A 19,953-nucleotide genomic window follows, 5' to 3' on the forward strand; every position below is an offset into this window, starting at 1 on the left:
AGAGTTCAATGGGGTTGTTGGTCAAGAGAGGGTATTTATTTATCTTTGCTACTGACCTTTATGTGGCTGACTTTACCCATTGCACTAAGCCACAATTTTTTAACCATAACACTTTGAGCCAAAAGCAAACAAGCATGTCATGGCTTATCACAATATATGAACCCAACTGCTATCTCGCTTGACCCTGGTTTATGTGCTGGAGTTCAGAGACTAAGAACAACTCAAAGGGTCATTGCCAAGGGCAGTGCTGTGAAAATAATGGGAAATGAAGTTTTTATAACATGACCAGCAGCCTTGCTCTTGTGTGAAGCCAGTAGGGAAGAACGTCAGTGCCAAACCCTGGAAAAAATGAAGGCCAACAGTAAAAGTTTAACTGTTAAATGTTTAACCTTTTTTGCTCCCTCTATAAACACTGTTTCCACTTTAATAGCTTTTGAGCCAGATCAGTGCTATAAGAATCAGGCTGCCAATGACTAAAGATTATCAAATGGTTTTACAGCTCAGAAGTTTCTGCTTGCTTTAAAAAGAAAAGAAAAGCCGTTTCCTCCAAGCATCTAATAAATAAGGGGCTTGGGGAAAATGGTTTTCTTTTTAATAATATATTGAGCAAAGGTTGCTTCTCTAGTCTAAACTTGATTTAGATACCAGACACTGAACAAAAGTCTGGTTGATTTATTTTTCATTTTTAAAAGAAATACTGTAGATATTGCGGAGCTTTTCCATGGCTCTGTGCATAACTCTGTAGTGAAAGCCTTTCTGTCTGTTCTTGTTTAAAAATAATTATGCCCTCCTAATGGTTTACTTCACACTTATTAACATCCTGCCTCTATCCTTTGACATTTAAGGACATTAAACTCTATATTTCATGCTTCTTATGGGCTTTTTTACTGGCTTCTCATAGATTACCTGAAGCAGGTGGTAGCAAGGAATAGCTTTAAGATCAGAAATATTTAATAACAGCGTTTATGTTATGCCTTGATTGTTTGGCCTTTATGGGACTGTAACCCTGGGCTGTCCTGGTCTTTGACTTGATTTTCTTCCTTTCATAGATTTTTTTATTTGATGAAAAATAAATGTTGCCATCCCATTAACATTTCTAATTAAGTTAGGAAAGCAGTTATTAAAGGAAAGGGGATAGAAATGAATAACAACAAATATACAGTATACGCCCCAGCATAAATCAGGCGGTCTTCCTAAATTGTGCTTATTCAGCTATTCCATCTTCCCATTCGCACAACATTAACTGAGTCAAACACTCTTATCAGTTGATAGATTCCATGTTGCTTTTTTGGGAATTGACCATGAGTGGTAACTTGCAGACATCTATAGACATTCCTTTTAATTACATTTCTTACTTCCTGATAGATTTCCCATGTGTTCCATTATAAATACTCTTCTGTCAATGGAAACACACATGGATATGCACACATGCAGTCTGGCCCAGTAACCCATCAGTCGCTGCTGACTTTGTGAAGGAAGTTGAGTTGCTTTTCTTTTCCAAGGTGGCACTGACCTGTACGCAGATTTGGTGGACGACAGAGGTTGGGATTGCCTTTGCCAGACTGGAAGAAGGCTATGAGAATGCCATGAAGGATTGTCACAAGAAAGAAGTGACACAGCTCAACACCCTTATCACAATGCTCATTGGACACCTCTCTAAGGGTGACAGACAGAAGATCATGACCATCTGCACTATTGATGTACATGCTCGAGATGTGGTGGCGAAGATGATTGCCCAAAAGGTTTGTCCTGCAACATGAGGAGCAGCAGTACCACTTTTGGCAATTGTTTATCTTGGGATAACTCTACAGTAGTTTTCTTTTTGCAAAGGTTGGGCTGTGCCAAGAAAAATGAGAAGTTAGTAAAGTAGCAATGGGATTACTTTCAAGGGGTATTTTCATTGCTCTGGATCCTAAATGCATTGTAACTTGAGGTTTCAGGATCTGTTTCTCTTAGTTAAAAAATCAGAAAAAATTGCTACTCTAGGACAGCTTGTGTAATTTCAATGTAACATGGGAGTAGAATACTACTGAACAATATTATTAATTACATCTGAGTTTAGGCTGAATCTTTTATCTTTTCTTTGTTTTATATTAAACCTTTTTTTTTGCTCTTAAAGGTGGACAATGCACAGGTCTTTCTTTGGCTATCACAACTCCGACACAGGTGGGCAGAAGAAGAGAAGCATTGTTATGCAAATATTTGTGATGCCCAGTTCCTGTATTCTTATGAATACCTTGGGAACACACCACGCCTGGTTATCACTCCTCTAACAGACAGGTAGGGGTCTGGAAGATTTAATTGGAGAGAAAACATCACTCATAAAATGCAGCGAAACTTGGATGATTGTTGCAGAATTTTTTTTTGGAGGGGTTGCCTTTGTGTTTGCGAAAACATGCTGTTTCCAATAGGCAGTTGTATTTACGGGTCTTGATTAGGAGGGATTCAATTCAGATCCAGCTGCTGCCTTTCTCAAATATATTTCCTACTGTTAGATCTGGAAGAAGAACCACTGCAGAAGGATATGGAACAGATGTGAGGATTTTATGTCACAGTGCAATGCCTTAAATAAGTTGCCTGTGAAATTTTCACACATGGAACAAATTGCACTGCTTCAAGAGGGCCTTTTCTATAATTATCTGTATGCTTCACAGTATTTCAGAATTTGTCTACTTCATCAGAGAGAAGCCAGCTTGCTTTGTTTCTGAATGGTTACAAATGATATAAATTCATTTGCTTGATGTTACTCCAGCACTGTAATCCACTCATGTTCATCTCCTCTTTACAAATTTTCTGTGGAGTCTACTTAATTCTACTTAAAATTATATAGGAGTCATTGGTAGGTTGTCAGGGAAAATTGGATTAGCTGAGAGTATGCAACCAACTTTATTCTTTTCTGTTTTCTATTCCTTCCTCTTTGTACATGGGAGATGCTATATCACTCTCACACAATCATTGCACCTAACGATGAGTGGGGCACCTGCAGGGCCAGCTGGTACTGGGAAGACTGAGACCACCAAAGACCTGGGCCGAGCTCTTGGCATCATGGTGTATGTGTTCAACTGTTCAGAGCAAATGGACTATAAGGTAATGACTGAGAAATGATTGTGAAACTAGGAAAAGTAGGTGACTTCTCTAAAGGCTATTTCAAAAATGATCTGATCCTTCAATTGTGTCCATATAGAGAAGTTAATACTTCTTTTAAACTGGTAACTCCGTGCTATGTGGAGGGGATCAGAAAAAATCCTTAACAGAAGTATGTCCCATATGTAATAAAAATCTACACTTGAGAAATAAATGATTCATGTTTGTCAATGCAGCTTCTATCTTTAGTTCCACCTCTGTGTAATCAGTGTCTAGAGAACTCCCTAAATTGCTTATGAAGTTGGAAATAGATTACAAGTTGTTCACTAAACAGATTCTATGGGTAATTCAACTATCATCTCTCTCTCTTGCAGTCTTGTGGGAACATTTATAAAGGTCTTTCCCAGACGGGGGCATGGGGCTGTTTTGATGAGTTTAACAGAATCTCCGTTGAGGTTCTCTCAGTTGTGGCTGTACAGGTAGGTAAAAAATGTCTCCTAAATGTAATAAAAAAGAATAGGGGAGGAGGACTGTGGCAGGACTCTGGTCCAGTGGAGTATCCAATTTGACCAAGTTGACTACCAACCTGGGTACTGTGTCAACGTAGGGTTTTCTAAATGGTTCATTCTTTCCCTACAGCAGGGAGCCACTCTTTTGGGTTAATACTCATGTCATCCTCTGTGTGAGGTTTCTTAGTCATGCTTGCTGTATTTCCTCCCTGGTAGAAGCCAGTATTGGAAGATACTGCTTTTGCTTGTCCTAAGGAAGTTGTCACATGCTTTCAAATATTACTGCTCTGTGCGGTGGTTATATAGTAGATGCCCAGCCTCCTTTAATTGTTATTTATACTGAAAGTATAGATGATTAGATGAAGGTCAGTCCATTCCATTTATTAGTCTATTCTTGGGAGCTGTTTTCTGGATTGCTGAATTTTCCTATGGATTTTTAATTAAATGTGTGTAGAAAAGTTACTAGATCTGGGGGATGAGGACAGCAATTGCACTTACTTTCTGAAATGTGTGAAATGCTCAAGGTATTTCTTCTACATTTTTTTAATCCTTTGAAATAAAGCTCAGAGCTCAAGATGCAGAGTTATAGAACTGTATAATTTGTGGCCAAAAATCTACTCAGAATTTCCCCTTAATGGTTAATGAATACAATCTTCTGTAATTATAACTATTAAGCAGCTTGACATAAAGGTGCCTATAATAATCTTGATAATATATAGCTAGCATTTTTGAACTAGATTGTCTTCTCAGAGTTATAATTAGAATTAATTTTCCTGAAAGACACATGTCTTTGTATTTTTCATCCTAATAACTCTAAAATTGTGAGTATGGTTTTGTGGGACAGTAGGTAATATTAAGGGTGAAAAAACTTTGTAAAAATATGCAAATGCTATCTGATTTTAGAATGTTATTGTTTCCATCTAGCTTATTCTTCTTATTCAGACCTTGATTAAAAATGCTTAGAAATGAAAAGCGCTGTCTTTTTGTTAAGGCTTTAATAACAGTAGGTATTCAAGAGATACTGTCTCTAAAATAAATCCTTTGCTACAAGATATGTTAAGGTTCAGGCTTCGAATAGTTTAAGAAAATTCTCATTTTAGTTTATATCTGTTATGTTTGATGTTATGCTTTAACGATAGATATATCAATAAAAATGAAAAAAGGATTCAAGAATTCTGCAACTGTAATTATTCTTAATGCAATATTCAAGCTGCAGCCTATCAAGTGATTTTAAATGCATAATTTGTTTACGTTCGTATCTGCTTTTGGAAGGTAACAGCCAGGTAATGTCCGTCCCAGTGTTAGCCTTTAAGCAGGTAGCCAAATGAGTAAAATCTATAGCACCATTTTTTTTCTGTTTCTAAGATATTGATATGTTTTGTTAAATCTGCTAAGCTTGTTAACAAACCATCTTCTCTTGCTGTCAGGTGAAAAGCATACAGGATGCTATAAGAGACAAAAAGCAGAATTTTAATTTCCTTGGAGAAGACATTGAATTGGTTCCTTCTGTTGGTATATTCATTACTATGAATCCTGGCTATGCAGGACGTACAGAGCTGCCAGAGAATTTGAAGGCTCTTTTTAGGTAGGCAGTGATCTAATTTTTCTTACATTTTATGAAATTTGTGGTTGTGGTTTATTAAAAGTATTTACCTCATTCCTCATGGCAACAGTTGGAGGATTTTAGTTTAGGGTAGCTTAGTGCAGTTTAGTTTAATTGTTTTAATGGACAAAAACCAAGAACAAATGTACCAGAAAACAGCAAAACACATTATAAATAGCCAAAATGCTTACAGAAAATGTTTTAAGGTTTCCAGAATTGCTAAACAATTGAGCGTGTAATAGTGATGGCAATAGCCATAAATTTAGTGCTCTTCTGGAACTATCTAGTGACCTGTCAGCTAAAAGGAGGGGACTGTCTCCTTAGAGTTGGTGTGAGTGGAAGTGTTATTACACTGAATTGCCACATGATGTAGAAGGGGTGGTGTGGAAGCCCAGGAGAAATTGTTTCTGTTTCTTCCAGCGAGTAGGGGAGATTCTGACCTATGCAGGGATGGGTTAAATCTTCTCTCTAGCAGCAGAGATGGCAATAGATTCTGCCAGGTGGGAGTGGAAGATGTGCAAAGGATGGGCAAAGAATATTTGCTAGTTATTTAGCATGGGAGAATGGCTTCTGAAGTAAATCCACTTTGTACAGTTTTGGGGGTTTGCTTAGGTTGTGCTGGTTTGAATTATTTGATGATTAAGTGGTCTTACAGATCAAATCAAATCAAATCAAATCTATGAACTTTGTTTGAATCCTGATCAAGCTCTCTCAGGGTAAAGCAAAGTTAGATAGCGGATTGATAACAAGTGCACCCAAATGAAACTCTTATGTTGTTGTGCTTTGGCTTGAAGGGAAGCAGAATCCCCGGGCTCCTTCTCTAAACTGTTTCCCCAGTTCAGTTTTTTTTTTTTCAATTTATGAATAGCCAAATCTGGTTTAGCTTGGAAACTACAAAATATACCAAGTGCATCAACTTGTGAATTTAGTAGTTATAGTCCTGACCTTGTAGTCCTGACTATACAATCATGCTAGAATGTTGCTTTTATATACATTCCAGGAAGTACTTTAAATATTATGACATCCCTTAGTAAAAGAAACATCTTTAAAAGAATTAAGAGTTATGTGGTGCTGCAGATAATCTTGAAGAAACTATGCTAGTATTTGAACACTAGATTGCAGGGACAGATTAACCCTAAAATACAATTGTTAAATTCTGATTCCTGAAGTTTTAGTTTGTTTAATATTTGCACTGAAAACAAAAAGGAAGGCAAAAGAGCATAACTCAAAGTTACAGGACATTCTTTGTATATAGAATGTCCAGGCTCAATTTATCAAAGTATCTTGAATTTGTTTTTGCTTGTTTTACTTCTTAAAAAGGATTACCCATAGGTGATGTGAAAAAAGCAAATACCCCAAATCCAGAACAGCTTCTCAGCAGATGAAATAAATAGGATAAATGGACAAACATTTTGATGTTGTATAAGGCAATTTCCAGGTTACGTTTTGTGGACTTTTTTTCTAGACCATGCGCGATGGTTGTGCCAGACTTTGAGCTGATCTGTGAAATTATGCTGGTGGCTGAAGGATTTATAGAAGCCCGGTTATTAGCTAGGAAGTTTATTACCCTTTATCAGTTATGCAAAGAACTTCTATCCAAGCAGGTAAGTAGATTTAAGTAATTGTATGATATCAAATGTAGACAAATATTAGTTCTGAGAACAACTTCAGTGATGTATTGGTCATAAATTTATTTTTTCCAAAGCATTCTAGAATATAAAGTGGGAACAATTGTTCTCCTTGTTTTTGTTCCTGTCTGGATTGCTTTAATTTACCAAAAAATTAAGATGTAGGGGATGTGGATTTTACTCTTGCTGTTCCTGGAATTAGGATCTTCCAGGCACAGTACTAATTTTCAACATTTATTATCAAGTCCATTCAAATTTCATCTTCTTGTATCACTTCCTTAACCTTGCTGGTTCTATACTGGCTCCAAGAAAGCTTGGGTTTCAGGTCCTTTCAACAGGAAACTGAGGATCAAGGCAAGCATATCATTAGTTTCTGCTTCTTTGATAACATGTGGAGATCTGCAGATTTACTTCCAGGTTTGGTGTGTGTGTTCAGTAGAAATGAATTAACCTCTTCTTTCCTTTCCCTTCCTTGTTAGGATCATTATGACTGGGGATTACGTGCAATCAAATCAGTCTTGGTTGTAGCTGGTTCCCTCAAGAGAGGAGACCCAGACCGTCCTGAGGACCAGGTGCTGATGCGCTCTCTCCGGGACTTTAACATTCCAAAGATTGTGACAGATGACATGCCAGTATTCATGGGTCTGATTGGTGACCTGTTTCCTGCTTTGGATGTCCCAAGAAAACGAGACCTCAATTTTGAATCCTTTGTAAAACAAGCTGTGCTGGAACTCAAACTTCAACCAGAGGACAACTTTGTACTCAAAGTAAGACTGTGTCTTTCATTCATCTAGCCTTCAGATTGTGGCCAGAGCACATTTATCTTCTTACTTGTTTTGAGATGGTTGTTCCTTTTGTCTACCTTAAAAGGAAATATGTCTAAGGTATGCATGTAGCTATTCATCACTAGTGCAGTATTTTGCACTGACAGTTCTTTAGATTTTTCACTCTTTATTCCATAGTGTTTCACTATTGTTTCTTTCTTCTGTGAACATTAGGGAAGAATTGAAAACAAAATTGCCAAATTTAAAGTCCTTTCTAAAATTCTAGTGCAAAAATGCTTAGAATATTCTGTATCATTCTTCAAAAAGGTTACTATAGACCTGCTAAGTATTGGAAAATAGCAGCCAAAATTATTGAACTCTCTTACAAGGAATCATTGCAATGCTTTGTACCTCTTAACTTAGTAAAAGGAAAATAAAGGGGATATGAAAATGATAAAATGAAGCATAGAGACATATCAGCATTCTAGATTTTAGGCTCGTCATATAAAGTTTAAGCATTGAGAGATTCAGGACACAGAAAATGATGTTCTTTATGCAGCACAGAGTTAACCTGTGGAATTTGCTGTCATCAACTTATCAAACCTTTAAAGGGGATTAGACACATTCATGAAGAATAAGTAAAATGCTAATGCTAATGACTGGCCACTGTGGAACAAAATGGTGGACTCAGTGTTTGTTTTTTCCTGATCCAGCGTGGTTTTTCTTATGGTCCTTTACAGTTTGTGTTATTTGTTCACTTTGCAGTGTTTCTTCATATTTCTGTTTCATCTTGTTGTGCTGGTCTCTGTTAACCAGTTGTAGAACTTAGCTGTCCAGTTTCTTTTGAAGTGTATATATTCTTGTCTGCATAGCTAGTAATTAGTATGATCACAGTGTGGTATTTTTTTCTCATTGGCTTTTTACTCAAGGTAGTACAGCTTGAAGAGCTCCTTGCTGTCCGGCACTCAGTCTTTGTGGTGGGCAACGCAGGCACAGGCAAGTCTCAGGTGCTGAAATCTCTGAACAAGACTTACCATATCATGAAGCGGCGGCCTGTTTGGATGGACCTCAATCCAAAAGTGGTTACCAATGATGAACTCTTTGGCATCATTAATCCGTCTACAAGAGAATGGAAAGATGGTAAGATCAAGGCCGTGTATTGAAATTCAATAAAAGGGTTACTTTTTCATTAAACTTGCCAAACCACAAAAACAGTTAAAACCCCTCAATCCCTAGATGTTTGCTTTGAGTTGCTTTAGAAAAGAACAGCTTGGAGGCATGCTTGAGAGACAGCTAGGAATTAGTCCATATTATCAACTGTGGCCATAAAGAGAATATGCAGTTAAATTATGGTCTCTGTTGTGGTTGACGTTGTTGTGTCTGGAACTAACAGTAAAAAAGCAGAAGGTTCCTAAGCATACACTGAAGGTTTCCTCATACCTTTTTCTAAGCAAAGGGATCATTTTTGGAAAGTCAATATACTTTGCTCTAAAGAGGCTTAAACATTTTGGAGGACAGAATTTTATATATATACAGTATATATATTTCATATGTATGGGGAATATGCTGACATTTCATGGGTGTCTTCTTCTACTTGGTAGCACATATGCATGCTTGAGTTAGAAGCAGACATCTACTATAGCCTTCCGCAATCTGGTGCCCTTGAGATGTCCATAGCCAGTAGTGTAGAATTCTGGGACTTGTGGTCCAGGATATCTTAAGGGCACCTGGCTAAGAAAGTATCACTAGTAATATCTTTAAGTATGAGTATTTAAAATGTACTGGCACTCACAGAAGATTTTTTTCAGAGAAATTGCCCATGGTGGAAAACAAGGATATTTTTATTGTGACCACAGCATTCTGTGATTTTTCAGAGATACAAATATGTGAAACTTTGATTGTATTTATGTTGTTTCTGTGAAGATAACATTGACCTCAAGAATTAGGGAGAATGAGTAAAGCAATAGCAATATCCTTTTCAAAACCATTGTTCTTCTTTCCTTTCTTTCTTTCTTTTTCTTAATAAGAATGCCCAGGGTGGTTTTTTATTGCTCTACAGTTTATCAGTCTCAGCAGTGTAAAGTGATGTGAGATTATTTTCAATGAGATTATTTCTTATTTATTTGATAATATTTCTTCATTTCTTCTTGAATGCAATTCTATTCATATCCTGTTGCTTTTGTAATTACCAGATTTAATTAACTGCATCTAGTTTTTCTTTGCTCATTTGCATGCAAGTTGAATAAAACTTGTGAATTACTAGTAAGAGCAGAGAGGATGCCTGTGATCTCTTTAGGATTGTTTTCATCGATTATGCGAGATTTAGCCAACATTACACATGATGGCCCCAAATGGATTGTGTTGGATGGTGATATTGATCCAATGTGGATTGAATCTCTCAATACTGTCATGGATGACAATAAGGTAAAACCCAAGTTCAAAGGTAATAATATTCTTAAAGATAGGATACAGAACAGCTATTGATAAGCTTTACAGTGATCATTTTAGTCATAAGAAATTAAACCAGAAAATGTTCAACTGAGTTATCAGAAACCTACCTTGAGTTTTCAGAAGAATATTTTCAAAATATACAAATAGTATAAGTAGCACTTTTGCTTCTGGCAATAGCTCTGAAAATCACATGTACGCTTTCTCTGACTCTTGTAACGAGCAGGCCTGCAAGATCTCTGTTATTGATTGCTGGAGTGATTGAAGTGTTGTCAATTGGATTTCTACAGAGAATGTGCAATGTGCAGTAAGAAAGGGGCAGGGCTTCAGTCGCATAAGCAAGGCTGCCATCTTGACTTTTTTGACTCCATCTGAAGATGGTCTATGTTGGACTGCCTTTGAGAATTGGTACAGAATGTTGCTGCTAAAATGTTGTGATGTGCTGGGGTTATGTAATCCCTTTATTCTGCCAGACATGCTGACTACCTGGCCATCTTTGAAGAGAGCTCAAGATGCTGTTTAATACCTTTCAAGCCATGATAAATTTGGGGAACAAAATTTTTGTAGGAATATTCCCTTGAAGCTCAGCTGTTTTGGCCCCTTAACATGAGCCATTGCCTTCTTAAGCATACTTGGTGAGAATGAGTTATATGTGGAACATATATGCTGAACGGTCAGGTTGCCTTCCATGGCCAATTAAAGACCATTTTTCCTTTAAATAAATTGATTTCATAATTGCCTCATTTAATTTATTACTGCTTTGCCTTGTTGCCTTGTTGCCTTGCTGATGCTTTTAGCTTTTTAACTGTGTTTTCAAATAATTATGATTCTATAGTTTGTAAGACGTTTTAGCGGCTCCTCTTTGGAGAAGGAATGTGAGGTATACACTTTATAGTCTTTTTTTTTTTGTGGTTCACATTGTGCTTTGTATTTCCAATCTGGATGCCTTCTACTGCAGGTACTAACACTAGCAAGCAATGAAAGGATCCCCCTCAACCCCACCATGAGGCTCCTGTTTGAGATCAGTCACCTGAGGACTGCTACCCCAGCCACTGTGTCCCGAGCAGGTAGTTGGCAGGGGAAAGAAAGAAGGCAACATTGTCCTTGGCATGGCAAAAGATGGGAAGGATACTCTTAACTCAGGGAAACCAACATTTAAACCTAGTCCCACCAGATGTGTTGGATTATAACTACCATAATCTGACAGAGGGATTGGCTATGCTAAGCATGAATCACTGCCATGAGATGGGCAGCTATAGAAATTTTTTAAATAAATGAATAAAGCTGGGGATTAAACTCCATTGCTACATAAGGGTCACCAGATTAGGGAAGGCTAGACTAAAAAAAAAATACATATTTTCTTTAGAATTGCATTCATAGAAATTTGAGCCCAGAGGCAGTTAGAGTTTTGTCTTAAACTCTGTACCATGGTTAAGAATGTAATGCTTAAAAATGTAATGCCTTTTATCTATGCTTATTGCAGTTAACAATAATAGATGGGGGCCATGTGATTGCGAACTCTGATTTGCCTAGTTTTTGGTATATGTACCTGTCAGGAGGTCCACAGGGGGGGTGATGCATGTAAAAAAGGTAGGGCTTTGATCATGTGGTTGTGGCTGCCATCTTGGTTTTTTTGACCCTGCCAGCTGCCTCCAGCACTTGTTCTGAGCTCCATGTTTCTCTTAGCATTCACTATTATCTGTGATAAGCAATTACACTATTGAGTTTTGCCTCAATAAATTGTAGCACAATCTAAGTCTCCCATTTCATACCAAGGGAGCCTTTGTGTTAAGATCCATGTCTTCCAGAGTTGCTTGTTGATTTGCTAGGTATGTTTTACCTAGTTTCCAGCTATTGCCCCAGTAAAGATCTGGTAGACTTTTCTTTGGTTCATTCCTGCTTTATTTTTAGAGCATGAATTCAGGTTCCCAAACAAGCAAATGCCAGTTCAGTTGATCAAGGTGGATGAAGGGGTGGGGTATAACTGATTGATTAGAAGAGAGTTGATGGAAAGCATTGCCAAGAGAATGACAGATGGCAATTTTATGTGGTACACAGTCAACAATTAAACAGTGACGAATGTTAGGGCAAAGTAGAATACAAGTATAAAACACCTTAGTAAAACTCCCAAGATCTGTTCTTCCTGCACAATGAAGAGAAAACAGAAGGCACCATCCTAAAGTATAAAAAAGTAATTAAAAATGAAATTAATAACAGGAGCAAATTACTAATGCCTTTTTCCATCTTGGGACATCACCAATTCTTTACAAGACCTTGTGGAAGTTCCACATAAAATGTATACACTTAGAAACTTAGAAAGGGCCCTCCTTAATTACTCTGGCATTAAATAGGGAGGGCGGGAGATTTGTACTTCAGACTTGCAAGATTCTGTTAATGTAGCCTTACAATAAAGTAGAATTAGCTTATCTTGCTGTCTTTCCTGTCTGGTTTACCTGGTAGGGCTGATGACAGTCTTGCAAGTCTGAGGTACTAATCTCCCACCCTCCCTATTTACCACCAGAGTAATTAGGGTGGGCCCTTTCTAAGTTTCTTTCTGTGTCTGTTACTCAGTTGCAGACTTCCTTCTCTTTTATCTGATTGTTTCCTAGGCAGCATCTCTTCCCACCACCACCACCACCACTGTCTTCCAAGGCCATCCTCACATTCCATCACATTTTGTTTGAGCTCAGAATCAAAGCAGGGTCACAGCCTATTAGTACTCGGTTGAGAGAGGAAATCTCCGGGCCATATAGGAGACTGGGAGGGAGAAAAAAAATCCCAGAAGTAGGCATTATCTAGCCACTTCCATATTGCTGTTCAGAAAACAACACGGTCATATCTATGAAATTACCAGGAGTTAAGTTTAACTTGTAGAGGACTATCTAATTTAGATGTGGAAATTCTAAGACTAACTTTGATATTTTACATCTTCAGGGATCCTTTATATCAATCCAGCTGATTTAGGCTGGAATCCCCCTGTGAGTAGCTGGATAGACAGACGAGAAACTCAGTCAGAACGAGCTAACCTGACCATTTTGTTTGACAAGTATTTGCCAGTTTGTCTGGATAAACTTCGAATCAGGTATAGTGAAGCAGCATTAAGACTGATTTGACACAATTTGTTTACTGTATTGCATTTAACATGAATTTTTATTAAGTGATGCTAAAAAGCACATATTTGCAAATGTCTCCTAATATGTGGTTGGCCTGCCCTAATTTCTGCAGTTCATTTCTTGCTTGAATTCAGTATCAATCTTACAGACTTTTCCTTTCCTCTTGTAAAAAAAAAAAAAAAGGAATTAGAGCAACCAGATCTGAGCTGCAAAAATTGAGATAACCACTAGATGGCAGCCAAGAGTTAGAGTTTTCCATATCTCTCTGCTGCTGTCTCGATTTTTGCAACCCAAATCTAGTAGTTTTACTCTAAGATTTTTGGAGCATTAGCTTGCAAAAATAGTATTTGTTATTAGAGGCCTATTTCAGTGCTGTTAGTTATGCAGTAGTGCAGTACTGACACCTAGAGACCGAAAAAGGCATTACAACACATATTTACAGAGTCTATTCATGTGATAATGTTATACCATGGAAATCCCATACAGTAGCGTACCTATCGTTTCTTTGAAGAGTTATTCATAGGGGAGTGAATAATCCTGCAGGAATTTACAACTTGAGCTAACTTGTGAAATTGAGTGACAGGACTGACACATCATGTTTTCCTGCCTGAGACAGAGCAAAAAATGCCTTTCTCATTTCCTTGATTACAAATACACGGAGAACACTGCATGAAGTCTATACTTCTGCTTCACATTTAAAACTGTTTCGTGAACTTCTGGTTCTGATGGCTGCTTCGGCAGTTGCCTCCCTTTATCTCACTACAACCCGGTAGACAGAATTGCTCACACAATGGCGAGTGATTTATGCCCAAATTCCCAGTTTCTTTTAACAACTTGGATATCACATCATTTTAATGATACATCTCAGGAAATGAAGAAGATGGCTCTCCCTTAGTCATCTTGAGCGAAGAGCTCCACTCCAGGTGATGGAGAGGAAGAGAGCTGGATGAGCTTACATACTCTACTGCCATTGCGAACAGAGAGGAAGGTGTCATGGCTGCCTCCCCTGACTCTATTGGATTAGATAAAGCTGTATTAACCGCAGATGTATCACTACCTCAGCAAGAAGAAATGAGCTTTGAATGATTAATGAATCTTCAGTCAATGTCTAAACAGATGGACTGTGGATTTATGAGCCCGGGATCTGACATATCAGGGATCCATGGGGAATTTAAAACTATGAAAGCCCAAGCTATTAAAATTGACTAAGATTTGGAAGCCTTGAAGAAAATTGTTGTTACTTTTCATGAAACCAAAGTTAATGTTTTAGATGTAAAGAAACAATCCCACAATAAACTTACACTTCTGCAAACCAAACTATTTAAAGCTCATGGGCAACTCATAAGAAAAACCTTAAAAATAAGGACTCTCCCTCTGGATGTAGAGCAGCAGGAGCCCTTGTTAATTACATGGAAGAATGTATTTGGGACATCTTATTGCTGGCCAATTTTAAACTTGAAATACTGGTTGCCTACAGATTAAAACCAAGAGACAATCCCTGCTGGACATCTGCCCCTATAACTGTTAAATTTCTGAAGTCCAGCACCAGAGACCATCCTCTACCACTTTCAAGATGAACTCCTGAATTGAAGCATCATGAATATGAAATAACGATTTATCCAGCTCTTCCTTCATAAGTGTCAAATTTAAGAAGAGGTTTTGCTTTGGCACAAGGTTCAAGGATGTTAAATACTTTTTTTTGTATCCAGCAATCTTCTGCCTTTCTCCTGAAGAGATCAAAAGATTTAAAAGCCCATCTGCTGCTGTGGAATTTTTAGAGGCTCTGCACTTGTCTGATAAATAACAAGCTTGCCTTTTCTTCTTTTTCTTTCTTTCAAAAATTGTTACTACTATATGAATATAGAAGCTTGCTTTTCTATGTCTCTTACCAATGCTGGAGGAGTGTGTGTGTGCGCACAGTACCCAAAGCCAAACTGAAGGTTTAAAATGAAGGATTTTTTTTCTTTTTAATTTTTAATAGTCTAGTTAAGGAGGGTATTTTCTTTATTATGACACGTTTTGTGTGTTTTTTTCAGTTCCATATTCATTACTTAAATTTTATCCTTTTATGTATTCGATACTTACTAAATTTAGTACAGTATGAGATGTTTATAATATTGGGAAATTGACTTTGAGAAATATTTTGTCTACATGGAGGCATGACACTTAAAGTAATCAGCTGGAATCTAAGTGGACTTAGATAAAAAACAAAAGAGACAAATTTGTAACAGGTTGGAAAATTTTCAACCAGATATAATTATATTGCAAGAAACCCCCAATGAGCAGCTTTTCTTGCGGCCTAGGAGCTGGACTGGACGAACCTATATTAGTGGGTATCAAATAAAATATGTGGGATAGCTATTACGTTTAATACCAACTCTAAAACTGATGTGGAATATGAGCACTTTGACAGTGATAGATACTTTATTTTCTTCACTATAATGATAGCCAATGATATTGTTCTGATTAATTTTTATGGCTCCACTAGGAACACTTGTGAAATAGTCCATAGATTTTTTTCAAAATTATATTTTGCAAACCACCAGTCAGTAATTCTTTCTGGTGAATTCAACCTAAACCCGAATTCTCAGCTAGACAGAAATGCTCCATTTACTACTTCTCAAAACTGGAAATATTGCAAGCATATATCACAGAATTTAAGTTAATAGATAAGTGACATTTTTAAAAAAAATCCAACAAAAGGGAATATACTAAAACTGTTCTAGACTAGAATATTAATTTTTAAAAAATTTCTTCTGTTTTAGTTGGATCAAGTTGTGGACTCTGAATTGGCCCAGTTCAGAGCATTCCTCTGTGAGTCTAATTTTGAAGTTTAAAAATTATACATTAATTGATCCCAGATGGTACCAGAATACTTTCTTTATAAGAGATTCTTATTTTGTGGAATATATTAAGGAGGAAATTGGGGTGTTTTTGAAATAAATAGGGGTTCTACTAGTAAGCCAATCCTTTTGGGTCACATTTAAGACATTTATTCATAGATCCATTGCTTCAGCAAAAAAGAGACAAAAAGAGACATAGATATTTTAATCTTGTACAGTTAGAAATGATAATTAGAAACTAGTTTTTTTTAATGCTGGAAACACTATAGATGAATTATATGAAATATTTTTAACAGCTAAGTTTAAATTGGCACTACCCCATTCAGAACAATTTGAATATACTTTGAAATCCAAAGTATTGGGAATCAGGAGAGAAAGCTGCAGAGTTATTGGCTCACTGGTTGAAACAACAAAACACACACACACACTCTGTCTGTCTGTCTGTCTGTCTGTCTATCTATCTCCTGAATTCCATATATATACATACATACACACATATATATACATACATACATTCAATTGTGTCCGATTCTTGGAGACTGCCTGGACAAGTCCCTGCAGTTTTCTTGGTAAGGTTTTTCAGAAATGGTTTGCCATTGCCTCCTTCCTAGGGCTGAGAGAGCGTGACTGGCCCAAGGTCACCCAGATGGCTTTGTGCCTAAGGACTAGAATTCATGGTCTCCTGGCTTTAGCTTTATGCCTTAAGCACTACAACCGGCTTTCTCTCTCTCTCTCTCTCTCTCTAAAATAAAAACTAGATATGCATCTGAAAATATCCATCTGGAGATTGATATTTTGGACATTGTGGCAGATAAATTAGAAAAGTCTATTCTAATCTCATGCAACTCTGAAAAAGCTGCTGATTGATTGCTGATCAATCAAAAACTGACTGAATTTATGAAGTCCACTCTAAGAAGATACGGGTTTCCATATGGTTACAAATTGGCATGTTTATTCCATTGCCAGAGTTATTACAAATAGTTTTCTTTCTTGACCCATTAAATTATACTGTAGCTCCTTATCTTCTTTAATTTTTAATCTGCTTCTTGAACCCTTTGCTTCTGTCATTAGACAATCTCAGATTATTATGGATGTGATGGCATTCGATACTGAATACAAATTATTTTATATTCTGATAATATTATGGCTATTTTGGATAATTAATGTCATTACTAAAGCAATATGTACAGCAATATATTTTGGTTATATTATCAATTGGAAAAAGTCTAATTTACGTCCTTTAGGATCTACAACATCTATAGAAGAATTTGGGATTTATAATCTTTTCCTTTTTCTATTTTCTTTCTTACTTATTCACAACTCTTCTTTATTTTCTTCATTTCTTTTCTAATATTTGTATTGCTTTTATCTTGTTAAAAATTTCTTCAATAAAGTATATTAAAAAAAACAAATTGGGATTTACAATTTCCACAGATTCTATAAAATCCTTGGCTTGGTATTTTTCTTTATCATAGCCTGTTTAATTAAGATCAATTTAATTAAAATATTACATCAAGACTAACTTATATTTCAAGAGGGATTCTAATGTTAATCCCTATTAGATACTTTACATAGATAAACTAATGAGAAAATGTTTCTGGCAGGCCAAAACTCCATGAATACATTTGGTGAAATTGAGGTTGCCTTATATGATGAAGGTGGCTACCTACCAGATTTTCAGCTTGACCACCGATCTTTTATTTTAACATGTATATTCTTGTGGAATGAAAACTGTTCTGAATATTGCCCTCTTTGGCTCTATTTAGAGAGTAAAGGTGTAACACTTGGCAACTTTTAGAGTCTAAATAAAGAAACAAGGATTTTTATTTCTAGCCTTGAAAGCTACTTGACTTATTTGTTTAAATTTTGAACCAGAATCACATGAGAAATTAAAGTTGTGGAATAATCCAAATTTGAAGACATTGGGGAAGATGTTCTCCTCAAATGTCTGGGCCAAAGAATGGATCAATACCTTAAATCCTTTGATTTATAATGGTTGTTTTAAATACTTTGAGAGATGGCAATATGAATGATTTATCTGTTACATCTGTTTGGTAATATATAGAACTGAAATGTATACTGTTTCTTTTGGCTTCATATACCTGTAAACATAACCAAAGCCCATATCAAAGGGTCTGTTTCATTACTCTTGGCCACTTCTGAATTCATTGCATTTATGGCAGATCAGTGCCTTTGCAAGACTTCCATTTCACTTCTTTTAAGAGGATCAACGTTTTAAAATGGCTCAAATATATGATTACAGTTATTTCTTGGCTATGTGCTGATGGTATTTTATTCTACTCTGTAGCAGTGGATAAGAAAGTTATAAACAATGAACATTTTAAAAATGTTAACAGTTGAAAAGAGGATTTATGTGATATCTGCTTGTACTGTTCAATGACAGTCATGCTAAATCCAATTAAACTTCACAAGTGTTAAATTCTCCATTATAGATTTAAGAAGATTATTCCCATTCCTGAGCAGAGCATGGTTCAGATGTTGTGTTATCTCCTTGAATGCCTCCTCACCAAGGAGAATACCCCTCCTGACTGCCCTAAAGATCTCTATGAACTTTATTTTGTCTTTGCTGCTGTCTGGGCCTTCGGTGGTGCTCTGTTCCAAGACCAGGTAAGAAAATTGATTCCACAAAAAACGACATAAATTAATGTAGCCTCATATATTAAACTAAGACTCAGTGAATTGGTTCACAGATCATATTTAGCCATGATTGGTTTATTATAAACCACACAGTTCACATTTGGCATTTGGTCATAATTATAAACCAAACAGACTGTGGAGTCCTTGGTGCTCTCTGAGCTTGGTTGTTTTCTTGCAGACGTTTTATTGCCCAACTAAGCAACATCTTCAGTGCTAGAAGGGAGTGTGGTTTGCTTCCTGTTTGTATACAGTGGCTTGCCCTGCCTGTGTTGGTGGGGGTATTGTTCTCTCCTTGGTAGTTCCTTGATTAGGCTGTTGTTTACTGCTTGATTGAGTTGGCAGTTCCTTGATTAGGGTATTGTACACTGCTTGATTGTTCATCTGATGTTAATCCTGATGTTGATCTTTGCTTATCTGGGTGTTGATTGCTGGCAAGGAGGTGTTCTGGACTTTTTGTTTCCTTTTTAGCTTTTTTATTGAATGGCATGTAAATGTTGTTTACCTCTATGTGCCCGTTCGCCACCAACACAGACAGGGCAAGCTACTATATATAAACAGAGAGCAAACCCCACCCCCTTCTAGCACTGAAGATGTTGCCTAGTTGGGCAATGAAATGTCTGCAAGAAAACAACCAAGCTCAGAGAGCACCAAGGACTCCACAGCTCAACCCTGAGCTACAGATATTCTCTTTGATTGAAACCAAATTGAGGATGACTTAGTATGATGTATGAAGCCAACTGCTGGAAACCTGGTCCTTGTCCTCAAAATAGGGGCTCTAATAATATCTCTTGACAAGAACAGTTTCTCACCTGACTTAGTCATATCCCATATTGGAGAAAATGCAGTGATTCTTATGGAGAAACAAAAACCATTCAAATCCATCCACCGTGAGAATTCTGTTGTAGAAGAAATATGTGTAATCATTTGGGATCTACTATTACTGAAACTCTCTTTGTGCCCTACACATTCCCTCAAGAGGTTGTTTTTATTTCATCCTAGCAAGGCATTCCAAATCTAGATGATTATGATCCTATCATGCACTTGGAACTGCTAAAAGCGATCTAATCAAAATATAATGGGGCTTTTACTTTTGTTGAAGTCAATTAGAGATGACTTTGAATGTCATGTACCATGGGTTTTACATGAGAAAGTCTTAAAATATTATAGATGAGCTAGCTGGAATGGAAATCAATGTATATTTTCCTGTGTTGGTACACATCATATGCTTGGTGCTGTGAAATAGCCATGACCCGTTTAAATCTGCCTAGCTTATTATTTAGGAACTTCTTAAAAAAGAATGATC

General features: G+C 36.8%; 1 protein-coding gene across 1 annotated transcript in view; it reads left to right on the forward strand.

The window, feature by feature from the left end:
* Positions 1-19,953, forward strand: part of DNAH9 (dynein axonemal heavy chain 9) — a 224,218-nt gene that overhangs the window by 40,922 nt on the left and 163,343 nt on the right. The window contains exons 25-36 of the mRNA XM_063292577.1: positions 1,503-1,742; positions 2,120-2,280; positions 2,931-3,087; positions 3,459-3,563; positions 5,021-5,178; positions 6,662-6,800; positions 7,304-7,591; positions 8,518-8,728; positions 9,885-10,012; positions 10,995-11,103; positions 12,971-13,118; positions 18,446-18,620. Of these exons, the coding sequence (XP_063148647.1) occupies positions 1,503-1,742; positions 2,120-2,280; positions 2,931-3,087; positions 3,459-3,563; positions 5,021-5,178; positions 6,662-6,800; positions 7,304-7,591; positions 8,518-8,728; positions 9,885-10,012; positions 10,995-11,103; positions 12,971-13,118; positions 18,446-18,620 (2,019 nt within the window). The remainder of the gene's footprint in view (positions 1-1,502; positions 1,743-2,119; positions 2,281-2,930; positions 3,088-3,458; positions 3,564-5,020; positions 5,179-6,661; positions 6,801-7,303; positions 7,592-8,517; positions 8,729-9,884; positions 10,013-10,994; positions 11,104-12,970; positions 13,119-18,445; positions 18,621-19,953) is intronic.

Source organism: Candoia aspera, chromosome 2 (assembly GCF_035149785.1).
Source record: "Candoia aspera isolate rCanAsp1 chromosome 2, rCanAsp1.hap2, whole genome shotgun sequence".
NCBI lineage: Eukaryota > Metazoa > Chordata > Lepidosauria > Squamata > Boidae > Candoia > Candoia aspera.